At 47.7% G+C, this 15,451-nt stretch overlaps 1 protein-coding gene across 5 annotated transcripts in view; it reads left to right on the forward strand.

The window, feature by feature from the left end:
- The window catches only part of dock (SH2/SH3 adaptor protein dock), a 152,584-nt gene that overhangs the window by 124,751 nt on the left and 12,382 nt on the right, over positions 1–15,451 (forward strand). For all 5 annotated transcript variants that reach the window (XM_045725928.2, XM_045725930.2, XM_045725929.2 and 2 more), the window contains exons 5-6: positions 8,346–8,522; positions 9,206–9,418. In XM_045725928.2, the coding sequence (XP_045581884.1) occupies positions 8,346–8,522; positions 9,206–9,418 (390 nt within the window). The remainder of the gene's footprint in view (positions 1–8,345; positions 8,523–9,205; positions 9,419–15,451) is intronic.

The raw sequence follows: 15,451 nt of genomic DNA on the forward strand, positions 1-15,451 counted from the left end.
CACTGAGACCAGTCTTCCGTGCAACACTCAGTTAATTAAGTTAAACACGATGACAGACAGATGACAATTGATCTACTCAATTTCAATAAAACGAGTACAGATGTTTACGTTACTTAGTGAATCCAATTACGTTACTACGTCTCCAAGACATTCAAATCAAAACACGGTAAACTACGTTAACACACTGTCAACACAGACAGTCAAACAAATCAAACAAGACAATGAAGTCAACAACAGCTTATGGGTAATTAGCAATCCCCGAGTAACCACTCAAGGTTCTGTCACAACTTGACAGCTCAACTTGACTCACGAAGAACTATGTTAACGCTTGGCAGTCACTGAGACCGCTTGACAAACGCTGATTAGTCAACACGATTGCTAATCACCACATACTAATCAAACGACAATCGATTACGTTAAATCAAGACGCTGACTTCGAGAATAATGAACACTAAGTCACACTGACTTCTCAAGATAAATGAACACCGAGTTACATTGGATCAAGATAAATGAACACTAAGTTACACAACGCAGGGGTCACGGAGACCAACATAAACTGTACACAATAATGACACCAAGTCACACAACACTGGGTCACAGAGACCAACACAATATAGTACACAATACAATGCGTAACCACAGCACTGAACAACACAACACACTGACGCTCGTGTCAATAAAACAATTAAGAAATACACACAATACTCTTACTTGTTAATTACAGCATGTCCCCTGGATGTAAAGAACAGAACGCATGGACATGGGTTAAACAACACAGTGATGGTATAATATTGAAACCACACTAAACACAATAAAACACAACAGTTGACACAGTCTCTAAATGTGTAATAATGTAGTGTAAGATGACAACACACTCAAAGTCCAGCTACAGTAGTCACACAGAATAATTGTAGTAGGCCTTTACCTATCGTGCTTCCTCAGGGAATTGAACTCGGTCCCATAGAGGGATTATGGAGAACGAACACCGATTGGGTGATTAAATCAACACTAGGAATTTGGCATAGACGAATGATACAGAGAACAATATGGTTTGAGTACTCATGTTAATTATACCGGTATGACACACCCTTTCACTAACATTCACACTCACTAGTCCCCAGGCTGTTGATTGTAGCTGGAGGCAGCGGAGTGAGGTGAGGGGTGAGGTTTGAGGCAGTTGGATGCTGTCTCAGGGTGGCGGAGGGGTGCACAAGGCGAGGTGAGGCTGTCTTGGCTTGGTTAAGGTGGGGTAACTGCGCACGACACTTAAGGGCGAGAATGGCTTGGCTTCTACACAATTAAACTTTTGGAAGTGCGCTCACAATATACACCGGTTATATACACTAGCATGATTTTTGCTGAAGGCTGACTAAATGCACACTGGAATATCTTAGGGGCACCACGTGACGGCGCACAGGGTGATACCTGGTTGATACCTGGTTGATGGGGTTCTGGGAATTCTTCTACTCCCCAAGCCTGGCCCGAGGCCAGGCTTGACTTGTGAGAGTTTGGTCCACTAGGCTGTTGCTTGGAGTGGCCCGCAGGCCCACATATCCACCACAGCCCGATTGGTCCGGCACTCCTTGGAGGAATAAATCTAGTTTCCTCTTGAAGATGTGGTCCACTGATCATAGAGTGGACGAAATTTAACAGAGTCCCCAACTCCCACAATTTGAAGGTTAAGGCAGTCTTCACTCAAACACTTGGAATCGCATTTCCCGATTCCTTTCTCACAGTTTATTGAGCAATAAAATGACTGATCGTTCATACACAAGCCGATGATACACGATTACTTTGCACAGTTCAGTTGTGGCTGTAGGTAACACATGCGACGGCTAAGATTTCACTCTCGTATCTTTGTTTTATGACTGCTGACGGAGCCCAGCGAATACCGGATTCTGCGACGGTACCGTAGAGCGACGTAGAGCCAGTTTGCTGGCTGCTGCTTGATGTAGACAAGTGAATTACCCTGTTTTGGCCGGAGCAGGACAAGACCCACTTCCACACAGGACAGAGCTTGAGGACAGAATACCCGCCTATTGAGCGGGAGGGACTGAGGTGGCGGCTCCCCTTGTTCCAGACTTGACCAATGGGGTTCGAGCATTGGTGGAGGCCTCATGTCGCCTCCAATCAGGGCGAACCTGCCGGTGACGTGACGTCACGGTGACCGTTGGCTTCAAGGGCCTTCTCTCTCTCACCTTCCTGTTGCTATGCGCCTTAAGGCCAGGTTTCAGGCAAATGCTGTAACTATTCATCCAGAAATGCCACAGCAACAATGATTGGTTCTCCGGATAGCTGACGGCATCAGCTTTCCGAAGATAGCCACTTTCGACCTCTTATCTCCTATACCAAGGGAGATAGCTTTTTGGTGCACACCCGTGCACATCCCTGAAATTTTCTAAGGCCAAAATATAAATTTTTCTTCTACTATCTATTAGGTGTAAGCTAGCTCAGAGGGCAACCTCTGACAATGGAGTTCTTGCCTACCGGGGACCATGAGCCAGAACCTGGCCCCTCTCAGAGAGGCACGAGGAGCAATGGCCTATAGAAACCCCCCCATGTGGTTGGAAGCATTCTATGTCTGCCATCGACTGGGTCTGGCACCCAGAAAGGTAGGCGCCCCAAAGCAAACACCTATTCTGGTGAAAATATTGCTACTAAAAGCCGAACGAGCCGACCCCCCCCCCCCACCCCACCCCCCCTCCCCGGGTGGGGGAAGGGGGAGCCCCAGACCCCAACGCCAGCGATCCAACTGTCAGTTCTTGGCTGATGTGATACTGGCAGTGCGGGTGCTTCTGGCTCCTGCTTTGGTTTCAGTTTTTGTGCCTTGTGGCATGGTCTGTCTCTACAGGTGGTGTGTGAGCCAGGAGTAATATTCTATGGTACTCGGGCTGAATGCACCTAGGGTTGCCTTCCTTAGGTGCCCTGTAAGTACTGCCCTTGGGGCTTGGGGTCACCTTCCACAAGTCGCCGTGGGAACTACCTTCACTGTATCTTTTACTGTTCGGTATTTGGTTGCCCTTGCAATCAGCTGGGGTTTCTGTTGCCCTCGTTTGCTTCTGGGTAGGAGATAGTTTTCATCGCTGGTGGGGCGCAGGGTAGTGCACAGCTAGTTCTCACCTTTTATAGCGGCCGGCTCTGTTCCGCCTGGGTATGTTGTCGTCTTGCAGAGTGTTTCTTTTGTTTTTGTTTTTCTGATTTGCTTGGTAGTTTTGGGCGCCGGTTTGCAGTACCTTGCTTCCCTTAGTGTGTTGCCAAGGCTAAGGGCCCTGGGAAGCCCCACAGGGGCTCTGTGGTCCTATGGATGTGACTCTCGAGTCCCCCTCTCGCTTTGCGCGAGGTTGATCGTTGCTCTGTCCCCTTGTCTCAGGGTGACATTCACCGGTTCTGTCTCTGCCATGCTGCCTGTAGGGTCAGGGGTTCTTTTGATCCGGAGTCGTACGACATTGTTGTTCGTACGTGCTCCTGTTCACCCTCATTATTGATCATGATCTGAGGGTGCAGGCAGCAGCAGCTGCGTTGCATGCTAGGCTCTGTTGCTGCCATGCAATGAGTTGGTCGTTTCCCCGGATGCCCCGAGACTGCCCCATTTTGGTTTTTGGGACCCGGACTTGGGGGTGGGAGTCACTTTGTCTTGGTACTTTCCTCCCTTCCTTCTCCTTCTGTCGTGCATCCCGGTTCTCCCCTCTCTGGCTTCCGGCTACAACCCATCAGTGGGTTCAGGGGCAGGGTGGGGTCTAGTTGGTGTTGAGACTCGGCCGGTTTTGAGGGTGTCCCCTTCTGGGGTAGTGGCGGAGGCATTCGAGCTTGTTTCTCCTGCCGATGCTTATGGGTCTGACCAGTGGGCCCCCTTCCTTAGTATTTTTCAGCTGCCCGGCTTTTTCTTGTGAGGCTGGGGCTATGGGGGGACGGCTCGACTCTGGGTCCCCGGTGTGAGGTTGCGGGGCGGGGGAGGGGTTGACTTTGGGGCCTTGGGCCCCGTTTGACCCCCGTTTGGGTTTTTGAACCCTCGGAGCGGGGCTTGATGTTAATGTTACACGGAGAGGGGTTCTCTTCCGCTCCTTCCATATATGACTTGGACTTGGCGTCTATCCCTCCCCGGGTTCGGTTCCATATTCCCGTAGGTTCCTCGGTCCGTCCTTCCAGAGGTTTTTGGCTTCCCGTGTCCTTTCTCATGTTGTGTGGGTAGCCCTTGCGGCTTACCTCCTGCGTGACCAGGATTATGCTTTAATGTATGGATCTTTGTGTCGGTACTGGGTTCGTTATGAGTTCCAGAGTCGTCATGGTTGGCAGACTGCCCACTCTTTTCGTTGGAGGCTTGGCACACGTTCTGCCGGTCCCGCGCGCTTGTGTGGAGGGGAGGTTCATACTGCGTTGCAGGTTTTCCTGGGGAGCGAATTTGAGCATCTCGGTGCATATTGTTCGCCCCTGCCCTTCCGTGGGATGTTGGTGTAGTGCAGCTTCATGTGCAGGTTCCTTCCCTTTCGGCTGCCTTGGTCACGGAGGACTTGCATACACGTGGCCTGTAGGCTTCGGCCCTGTGTTTTTCTCCCTCCTCGAGCTGTCCTCAGTTTGGCTTGAGTTGGATGCAAAGGTGCTTGGGGCCAGGGCGCATTGCCCTCGGCGGTGCGTGCATCGTCTGCATTGTTGACGCTGTTCGCACCGCTCCTATGGGATGCGGTTTTCGTGGTTTTTCCTTCTCGACTCCCGTGTCAGCAGGCGGTACTTACTTCTTCATTGGATTCTGTTTGGGCCCCCTGGCTCTTAGGTTGTCTTTGCCTTTTTGTCCGATGCTGTTTGCACAGTCTGCGGTTGTGCAGTATCTGCAAGCAGCTTCGGCTTGTTTCCATCCTCTGTCCGACTTGTTGGTTCTCCGGGGGGCTCATGGGGGCCTTCCTGGAATGGTCGTACAAGGGCTCGGGGTTCTTTCCATTGTGGTAGGTCAGTGGAACCAGCTTCAGGGCAGGCGCTGCCTTCGGTTCATCTTTTCTGGTTGGTGCAGGGATTGCTCTATGCGCCACTTGAGTTCTAGTAAAGTGCGTCAGGCCTTTCGCGATTTGTCCCCATGATGGGGAGATGGCGAGGAGGCTCACTCTGGTAGCTTGTGCCTGGTCAAACGATTTACGGGCCTTTAGGATCATTTAGTGCGGCCTGCGATGGCATTGGCTCCTCCTTCGGGGAGTTTGTAGCTGGTGGGGTGGGCCTCTTCTCCTTCACTCTGTCTTGCCATCTCGGAGTGGGTTTGCTAGGGTGTGGTCGAAACAACCTCGTCTCTCAGGTGGGTTCCCGCCTGTTTCCGGTCCTGAAACGGGACTGCACGGACCTCCAGTTCATTCTGGACTAATCACGTATGAACCCGTGGGTTATTGCCCATCCTTTTGGATGACTACTCTGTCTCAGGTCCGTTTTCTGTTGGGTCCGGGCACTTGGGTGGTGTCTTTGGACCTCTGGACGTGTATTGGCACATCTCGGTGTGTCTAGGGTTTTAGGACTGGCTCAGTTTTGTTGTGGGGCATCAAGGTTGCCGCTTTTGTTGCCTTCCTGGCTTGAAACTGACGCATCACGTTTTCATATGCCTTACTCGGGTTGTGGTGGCCCGCCTGCATCTGTTAAGTGTTCAGGTTCTGGCCTACCTCAACCACTGGGTGGTTTGGGCTCCCAGTCACTCCGCGTGTCTGCTCGCCAGGGATTTGGTTCTTTCCCAGCTCGCCGGGTTCGGTTTCCTGGAGACCTGGCATATGTCCCATCTGGTTTCTTCGGAGACATCCCTTCCGCCTCTCGCGACCGCTGGGTTCGGCCTCTCGGGGCTTTGCGTCAGTTGCTGTGTCACTGGCTTCCTCTTGGAGCTTTCGGGGTTCTGTACCTTGGCACCTACCTGAGCCCTCGCTTGTTGTCTTCGCTGCCGCGTCTTCTCCTGGCTAGGGCTTTGTGACCCGTGCTCACCAGGCTGGCCAGGGACGGTGGGGTTGGTCCCTCCGTCAAGCTCACAGCGCGGTGCGGGTGTTCGTGGCTGTGTGGATTTCACGCCAGAGGATTCGCATCACTTGCGGATAGTCGAGCCAGTTTCTTTCGGACTGTTCCCAGTGGTTCTTTGCCTGAACCGTGGGAGGTTCTGTGCGGTCCTTGGCTCTTTGGGACTAGTCGCTTCGGGTGATTCGTCTGCTGAGTTTTCGGTGTTTGGCTCTCCAGGTGGTTCCTGTTCGGGGATTGTCCTAGGTCATGGCTCACTTGGAGACATACCAGGGGAGGGTTGTCCTTCTGGCTCCTTGGTGGCAGGCCTAGCCTTGGTTTCTGGCACTGCTTGCTCAGTGTCTGAACTTGAGGGTCTTCTCGCGGCTCTGCCTCTTTTTGCAGATTGGAACGGCCCTGTACGAGGCTGGTTCGTTCTTCTCCTAGAGTCTTCGTGTCTGGGGTTTTTGTCTTGAGTTTCTCATCACTTGTATGGGTGCAGGTGGCTTCGTTGTTGGTCTCCTACTTGCGTGCTTCGTCTCAGCGGCAGTATGACATTCCTTACAGTCCTTCCAGTTCCTATCCCTGCGTCGGGGTATTTCAGTCTCTGATAGGGTTGTCTGGTCCTTCCTTTTGTAGTTGTTTCAGGACCTTTCTCTTCTGCCGGATACTGTCGCCTCGTATCGTGCGGTGCTGGTGGAGCCACTCCAGCTTGCGTCCGATATTGATGTCACTTCTGCTCCATTCCACCAGCTGTCTCATGCATTGTTTTGCCTCTGGCCTGCTCGTGTGCCTCCAGTACCATCCTGGTCATTGGATCGGGTGGTCTCTTCTCTCTTCCCCTCGGTTTGTCGTGGCCCCTTTCGGTTCAGGGTTGTTTTTGCAGGTCTCTTTTTCTTTTTTCCCCTGTTGGCGTTGGCCTCTGGGGATCAGTTCAGGGAGCTTCAGGCTCTCCTCTGGCGCAGGAGTTTTTCTGCTCGTTTGGTCCTGGGGTGGTTCTACTCGTTTGTAGCAGTCTCCTTTTTCTGGCAATGCATGGGGTCTGCTGCTTTCCGGAAGGGTCCTTGGGTTCTTGATGCTTGGTTGGTCGGACCAGGTGCATCATGTGTTGTGTTCGGTTGTGGCTCTCTGCTGTTCTCTGCGCGTCTTGGCCTTTATGGCTGTGGGGGCTGTAGGGGAATCCGGGATTGCCCGGGTTCCCTTCCTTCCTTCCTGTTCCGGGGTTCAGGTCTCCCGGGTCGTCTGTAGGGTCCTTTGGTTTGCCAGTTGTCTTGTTTTTGAGTTAGGGCACGTGGCATCCGCCTCCCGGGTCCTTCCCTCTTTTCCTTATCTTTGGTGAGGTAGCTCTGGGGGAGCCAACGGGGCTCTGCCCAGAAAACCAGCGTTGAATGTAATGAAACGCCATTTTTTCGGTGAGACCCGGAGGCTCCCCGGCATCCCTCCCTCCCTCTGGTCGGCGGTGTTTTCGCATGTTTTTTATATCCAGCCTAAGAACTGCCAGTTGAATCTCTGGCATGGGGGTCTGGGGCTTCCCCTTCCCCCTCCCGGGGAGGGGGTGGGGTTGTGCAGACGGCGGTGCGGCGACATGATGAAGTCATGCTAGTTTGCTAGTTTTCATTTGGGGAGTTCTGTCCACTCGTTTGGCTTTTGGTAGCAATATTTTCACCAGAATAGGGGTTTGTTTTGGGGCGCCTACCTTTCTGGGTGCCAGACCCGGTCGATGGCAGACAGAATGCTTCCAATCACACGGGAGTATCTATAGGCCATTGCTCCTTGCGCCTCTCTGAGGGGGGCCAGGTTCTGGCTTGTGGTCCCAGGTAGGGGAAGAACGCCATGCACTTTGACTGATGCCAGAAATCTATTAGTTACATATCAGCCTGGATAGCTCCGGGAAGCCTCCGGGTCTCACCCAGAAAAGGGAGTTTAATTACATTCAGCGCTGGCTTTATACTTCACCACATTCTTCATTTCCTTTTTTTGCATTCTCACTATATCTTCAGCCTAATATTTGAGATTGTCCCACCACTTCTACACCGTAATACTAGACTAGCTTGTGGAAAATAATTTCATAGCAGTATGAGGATCATTTATAATAAGAATCTGATTAACAACAAAACTGAACATTTGTGAAAAATGGTGAGGAAAATCACAGTAACTAGTATGCACAAGTTGAGGTTAACAGAAGTGGAAGAAAGTTAGAAAACATTAATATGTAAACAAATATGAAGTATAAGAGTGCATGGAATGCTATGGATGATGATGCACTCAAGTTTTTGGCCATGAATAGATACCCGGAATATCAATTGGAAAAAGGCCAACCTTAGGATTTTTATTTTTTATTTAAAACTTAAGTTGGCAGTCAGTGCTATTCTAAATATGTCCTTACTTGTTTCTAGGTTGGTTTGATTCCGAAGAATTATGTTCAAGAGCTTCATGAAGTGGTAGACACTCGAGCGTCGCGATCTCGAGAACCGTCTCAGACTCGTCAGCTTCCTCCACCAGGACCCAGTAACAGTGCACATGCCCCTGCCACTAATGGTGGTGCTCACAACGCAGATGCCCATCTCGCACAGGTGCACTTACTATTTGACAGTTTTAATGAAAAGTGCTTAATCATGATTTTAATTATACAGTATTCAATAATACTAGTGACATTTCTCTAGTGTGATTTATTGTTTCATATAGCTACTCTCATCTTTGTGTCTGTTCAGAAATTTTCATCCACACTTGTCTGCTTGTCAACTCTCCTGTGTACTGTATTTCCAACTTCTAAAATAGCCTCTTGTATGGAACTCTTAATTGTTTCTTCTAGGTCTAGATAGATACAACCTGCCCAACTATCACTCTCTTATAAGATCACTGGTTATATTATAAAAGCTGTAAATTTGCCATACAAAACCTTTTATTTAAAAAACTTTATGGTTGTTATGTAATTTCTTTAAAGATATTCTATTCATTTGGGTTTAATTATTTTCTCTAATTATTTCATTACCACACTTGTTAATGATAGCGGACATTGATTCACTAACCACCATCAGTTGAATTCTTGTCTTTTGTCATGACAGCTCCGTTTGTGGTGGTGGTTAAGGTGTCGTTACTATTGGTTGTGTCAGCAGTGATGGTGTTATCATTGGTGATGTTGGTAGTAGAAGTTTACCACTTTTATTTATACTAGCCAGTGGACTTTTGTTTATAATTAGATGTTTCCTATTTTACTTGCAATAAAAACAAATTTTAATTGCCATACTTTTTGCAGGGTATGCAAGGCCTTAATATGAATGCTGCAGCACCTACACCACCCGCTCCTGCAATGCCACCTCCACCTGCAGTAAGTGGTGTTCCTCCAGACAAGAATCACTTTTCTACTAGAGACTGGTACTATGGACCTATCACCCGAGCACAGTGTGATGACGTCCTCAACCAGCGTGGACATGACGGAGACTTCCTTATTAGAGATTCTGAAACAAATGTAAGTAAACAATGGATGTGTGCTGCAGTTAGCTAATTTTTGGCAACTGAAGAATTTTGGGTATGGTTACATTGACAGTTTTACAATTTTGCCGGTAAAAAAATTAATTATTAAATTGGTTAGTACTGTAGTTATTACATAGGCAGAAACAATTTTGTCATAACTCAAAGAGGGTGGCTGTAACAAGAACTGTATCTAATCATACTTTTCTAGTTTTTTTTTTCCTTCTATGGCCTCTGGAATTTTGGTTTCCACTGACCCATATTCTTGTGTCTCATGAATGTAGTCTGATTGTCCACCATCTGCTTCACATGCCCGGACTTTCTTATTACCCAACATCTAATGTCATATGTATTTTCTGCTCTCCTGTTTCTTCTGTACATTTCTCTATGTTTTATCTTTCTTGGGCTTATACTAATGTTATCAGTTGTGTGTGTGCGTGTGTGTGTGTGTGTGTGTATGTATATGTGTGTATATATATATATATATATATATATATATATATATATATATATATATATATATATATATATATATATATATATATATATATATATATATATATGCATATATATATATATGCATATGCATATGCATATGCATATATATATATTGTGACGATAATCTCCTTCAAGAGATTGAGCCTGCTCTTCCCTTCATAATTACGTCGTCACAATTATATAAAAGACTATGGAAGAAATGTCCAACAACGACAACAACACCAGCACCAGCAAGGCTTGCCAGGGTGAGCAGAAACGTATGCAGCCCGCCACCTGTTCGGACCCAAATCACCAAACTACCCGTTGATCGCTACGGCTCCGCTGATTGGTCGCCGGTCTGGCTGCACCTGCACTCGCCCCCCAATACTACCCGATGTCTGGGGTCGCCCCAACATCAGTCTTCAGAATGTTCCGTGCTTTCGTAGCCAGCACACCTCCCAGCTAGACTCTAGAGTGTACTGAGAGAGGTGGTGGCTTTAAGCCAATATTCCAGCACCTCCCACTTACTGTTGTATTGCACTTCTTGTTATTTTGCCTTAACGTAACTTTTCATTTTGTCATTTAATTATTCTTATTATTTTGATTGATTTTATTATACATATTTGTTTGTCCATATTTTCATGTTTTGATTTATTTAACGTAATTAAAATTTCATTGTTAAAGTTTTACTTGTGTTTTGTGTGTCTTCTCCTTACCTTACCACAGACGAAGTTCCAGTTTTTCTATTTTTTTTATAACTATGTGACGAGGCCATACCCCTAGCCTTAAACAGCCGAACACCAACGCGTTACCGTCACAAGTTATATGGGGGCCTGTCCGGGAGCCTCACTCAGGTACTGGTGCCAAGTGGTAATTTATGGTAAGCGTATTTAACTCTGTTAACGTAGCTTTACTATTTTTCATTCAATTTCATTTTTTATAAGGTGCGGTGTATTGTGCATTACGAGAGTAACATATAGTGAAGGTGAGACAACTTTGGATTACGTGGTGACTGTAGGCCGCAGTCATACTCTTAATTGGTCATCTCTCCCTCCTTGTTATTACTCGTATTTACCATCTATGTCCCTTGAATATTTCTCATTCTGACAGATCATCATATTGGTACCCTGGTACTGTGGTCTGCCCCGGGTCAAGAGTACCCAATCTTCTGCAATCTGACTGTAGGAGGACAAAGAGGGCCATAGTTCCTCTAGCTCGAACTTTAGTTGCTGAATTGGGACCTCAGCAGCAGTTCTCGTCACCAGTTGACACCTCGCACCCCTACACGTCAGTCAGAGATGATGATACATACAACGGTAGGGAATTAGCTTATTTTTTCAGAGCACAAAAGTTCGCTAATTCTGTAAGTATCATATTAAATTCAGTGGGAAAAACTTGCTTTATGTCCTTCAGAGACTTGGCAAGGTATGCCTACATCCTTGGACTACCAATTTTACTTTTGAAGCATTTAACTGTTTCATTTGTTTTCGAAACTTTGTTTCATTTGTTAGTAGGATTTTCTTGCCCTTATTCTCTTACATGAGTACCGGGTACAAGATTTCCTGCGCCCTTGATTTAATTTAATCATTTAATATCTTTCACTTAACGTTAATTGTTAAAGATCACACAGGATAGGTACCAGTTGCCACGTTGTCCTGTTTCTGACATTTCATTATTGAACATTCGTGTACCTTTATTTGCTAATTTCACCATGTTTCGTCTCCAAACTTTCCGTGCAAATCCAGCAGGTGAAATAGGGACTTTAAGTCGTGCCAAGAGGACTGAACTACAAACTCTTGCACATGAGTATCAACTAGAAGTTCCCTATCAAGCCAACAAAAATGACCTACACAACCTGTTGCTGGATTACTATTTAGAGCAAGGTAAGATAGACTCTGAAACTCATGAAACTTACTATATTGCAGATAAAACTGACTTGGCAACGATGAAACTTAAACTAGAGCTGGCTAAGATTGAACGTGAGCAGCAAAAGGAAGCCCGCGAACAGCAAAGGGAAGCCCTCGAACAACAAGAACGAGCAGCTGCCATACGGAGGGAAGAACAAGAACGAGGACTCGCCCTCCAAGAACGTGAGGTTGCACTACTCCAGGAGCGGGAACGAGTACAGCTTGAAGCACTCCAGGAGCGGGAACGCGTACAGCTTGAAACCAAACAACGCGAGTTGGAAATACAACGCGAACATGACAAGCAACAAGCAACTCTGGCTCTAGAGTGTCGTCAACGTGAAATCGCCTTGGAAACTTCACACTTCACTCAACGCCAACAAGCTACTGCCAATCTTCCCGTCAGTTTTAATATATCACATGCAAGTAAGTTAATGCCATCCTTTGTAGAAGCAGAAGTTGATGTGTTCTTTACCACCTTTGAAACCCTTGCTAATCAACTCAGTTGGCCTGTCGACCAATGGGCCACACTTCTCAGAGTCCATCTTACAGGTAGAGCTGCAGTCACACTCAGTACTTTGGCGTCTGAGAATGACTACTACACTCTGAAACAAGCAGTGTTAGACGCCTACCTACTTTCCACCGAAAGTTATAGAAGGAAATTCCGTGACCACCTGAAGGCAAGTACCACTACCTTCCTCGAGTTTGCTAACACGAAACGGAGGTATTTCATGAAATGGCTGGAAGCAGCACATGTCTCTACTTTTACAGAACTCGTGAACCTGATGCTTGTTGAAGAATTCTTGAGACGTGTGCCGCCTCCTGTCCGCCTCTACTTAGCAGATAAAGAAGAAACCGACTACCTGAAGTGTGCTAAGTCGGCTGACACTTACAGCCTCATCCACCGGCTGACACCTGAACCATCCTCCAGTAAGAAGTCGTGGTACAGTTACGAGAAGGTGAGCCCCGATCAAGCTGGTTCACAACTGTACTGCAAGTATTGTAGACTCTATGGACATACCATAGACAAGTGTGGTAAGTCTCAATACAAGGGAACCACTGACCAACAACGACCCAAACCAACTCCTCCTAAGTCCGGTAAGCCTGTGATGAATGTTGGTGTTGATGTTAATGATCTTTCTCTTTTCAGTAACCACCTGTATACTGGAACTGTCTCTGCCAACGGTTCAAATCCGGAGGGACGTTTCAAATTGAAGATCTTGAGGGACACAGCGGCTCTACAATCGATCATCTTGAAGTCGGCTGTGCCCAACATAGTCTACACCGGGGAAACGGTCTTCATCACTGACCTCACTGCTACTACTCCATACCCTCTCGCCAGAGTCCACCTGGATTGTCCCTACGTGAACGGGGAAGTCCAAGTCGCCGTCAGGGAAAAGCCTTTTCCCATGCCTGGAGTGCAACTTCTCCTAGGCAACGACTTGGCAGAAGACCTGCAACCGACCAACCTGATCGTCATGGACAAACCCCAGGTGTGTAACTCTGTGCCAAGTAACCCTATTCTTGAGTATGTTCCAGCAGAGGTTCAAGAGAGTGATGAAGTTTCTCCTCCGGTTCTCGTGACCACCCGTGCACAAGCCGCACGTCCACAGCCAGCTGACTCTACTGCTACCGCTGTCCCTCAAGACCCTCAGAAACTACCCCCGCATCTGACCAAGTTGGAGTTCCGTAAGTTGCAGAGGGAAGATCTTACTTTAACACCATTGTTTTTCCAGGCTGAGACTCAACCCGACAGTATTCCTGGGTTCTTCCTAGAGAACGACTTGCTCTACCGCAGATATAGACCCAGTAAACTGAAGGAGGAGGACGATTGGGCCAACACCGAACAACTTGTGATTCCCACCAGCCTGCGGCCCACTATTCTACACCTGGCCCACGGAGCATTCTCCCACTACGGCTTCAACAAGACTTACCATGGGATTCGTCAAGACTACTACTGGCCAGGTATGGTAAACAACGTCAAACAGTACGTAAAACAGTGTCATACATGTCAGATGGCAGGCAAACCGAACGTCTCCATTCCCAGAGCACCACTGATTCCCATACAGGTGCCTGCGGAACCTTTCCACAGACTCATAATAGACTGTGTCGGTCCTTTACCTCGGACCAGTTCAGGTAACGCCTACATCCTAACCATCCTGTGTCCTACCACCAGATTTCCCATAGCAGTTCCAGTGAAGAACATCACGGCTGCTACGGTTATCAAACATCTATTGAAGATCTTCACTCAATACGGATTTCCCAGGGAGATTCAAAGTGACTGTGGCACCAACTTCACCAGTGATCTCTTCAAAAGGACACTGGAGGAGTTCAACATCAAACAGGTATTGTCCAGCCCCTATCATCCTGCTTCACAGGGTTCTCTTGAACGTAGTCATCAGACCATCAAAGCACTCTTGAAAAAGTTTTGTAGTGAAACCTCAAAGGATTGGGATAAGCAGATTGACCTAATAATGTGTATTTTCAGAAGTCTCCCCAATGAGTCCCTAGGAGTATCTCCTTATGAGATGCTCTACGGCCGTAAGTGCCGTACTCCCCTTAAGGCTTTCAAAGACTCTCTCAGAGATGCCACCTTCAGTGAGCATCAGAATGTGCCCCAGTTTCTTCAAAACCTTCAGCACATTCTAGAGAGAGTCCACCGCTTTGCCCATGATAATCTATTGAAAGCCCAGGTGAGAATGAAGACTCATTACGACCAGACCAGCAAAGTAAGAAAATTCAAGCCGGGAGACTTCGTCCTTGCTTATTTCCCTATCCCAGGTTCACCTTTACAAAACAGATTTTCAGGACCCTACTGCGTCAAAGAGTGCAGAAACAACAACGCATACGTCATAGAGACTCCAGATAGGCGGCGGAAGACCCAGCTGTGCCACGTCAACCTCCTGAAGCAATATAATGGTACTCCTCCCACTGTCTTGATTAATTGTTCTACCTTCACAGAACCCTACATCCACAGTGAGACCATCCCGGCTTCTTCTCCCGAAAGCACTGACAAGGAGTCGGCGCTTTCTAATTCCAAAATCCTTAATGATCTTCCCAAATGCTTTCAGGATAATACTCGTGCTCCTATGCCCTCTTCTAATTCCACTCTCACCTCGTCAGATAAGCCCTTCATCCTCCATGTCGACGCCAATGGTACCGACGTGGGTGGTGTCGTGATGCAGCAACGAGGCGAGAAGAATTCACCTGTCAGCGACTACTGCTACAAGGAACGACGGAACAATTGGCAAGGAGCTACTCTTCCTCATCCTGAAGCTTCAGCACTTCACTCCACACCTGAAAAGTGCTCGGTCCACCATCAACACGGACCACACCACCCTACACCTCCTGCAGCACGCCCACTTCTCATCTCAACGTCTTCTACTATGGGCTTGCTACCTGCAGAAATTCAACCTGGAGACACGCTATACCAAGAGTCTGACAACATCTTAGCCCATGATCTCTCCAGAGTTTATGAAGTAGAAGCGACTCCATCCATTACTCCACCACATAACGACGTACTTCTTCCAGAACCGCAGGCTTCGGGGGAGAGTTGTGACGATAATCTCCTTCAAGAGATTGAGCCTGCTCTTCCCTTCATAATTACGTCGTCACAATTATATAAAAGACTATGGAAGAAATGTCCAACA

This window comes from Procambarus clarkii, chromosome 44 (assembly GCF_040958095.1).
Source record: "Procambarus clarkii isolate CNS0578487 chromosome 44, FALCON_Pclarkii_2.0, whole genome shotgun sequence".
Lineage (NCBI taxonomy): Eukaryota > Metazoa > Arthropoda > Malacostraca > Decapoda > Cambaridae > Procambarus > Procambarus clarkii.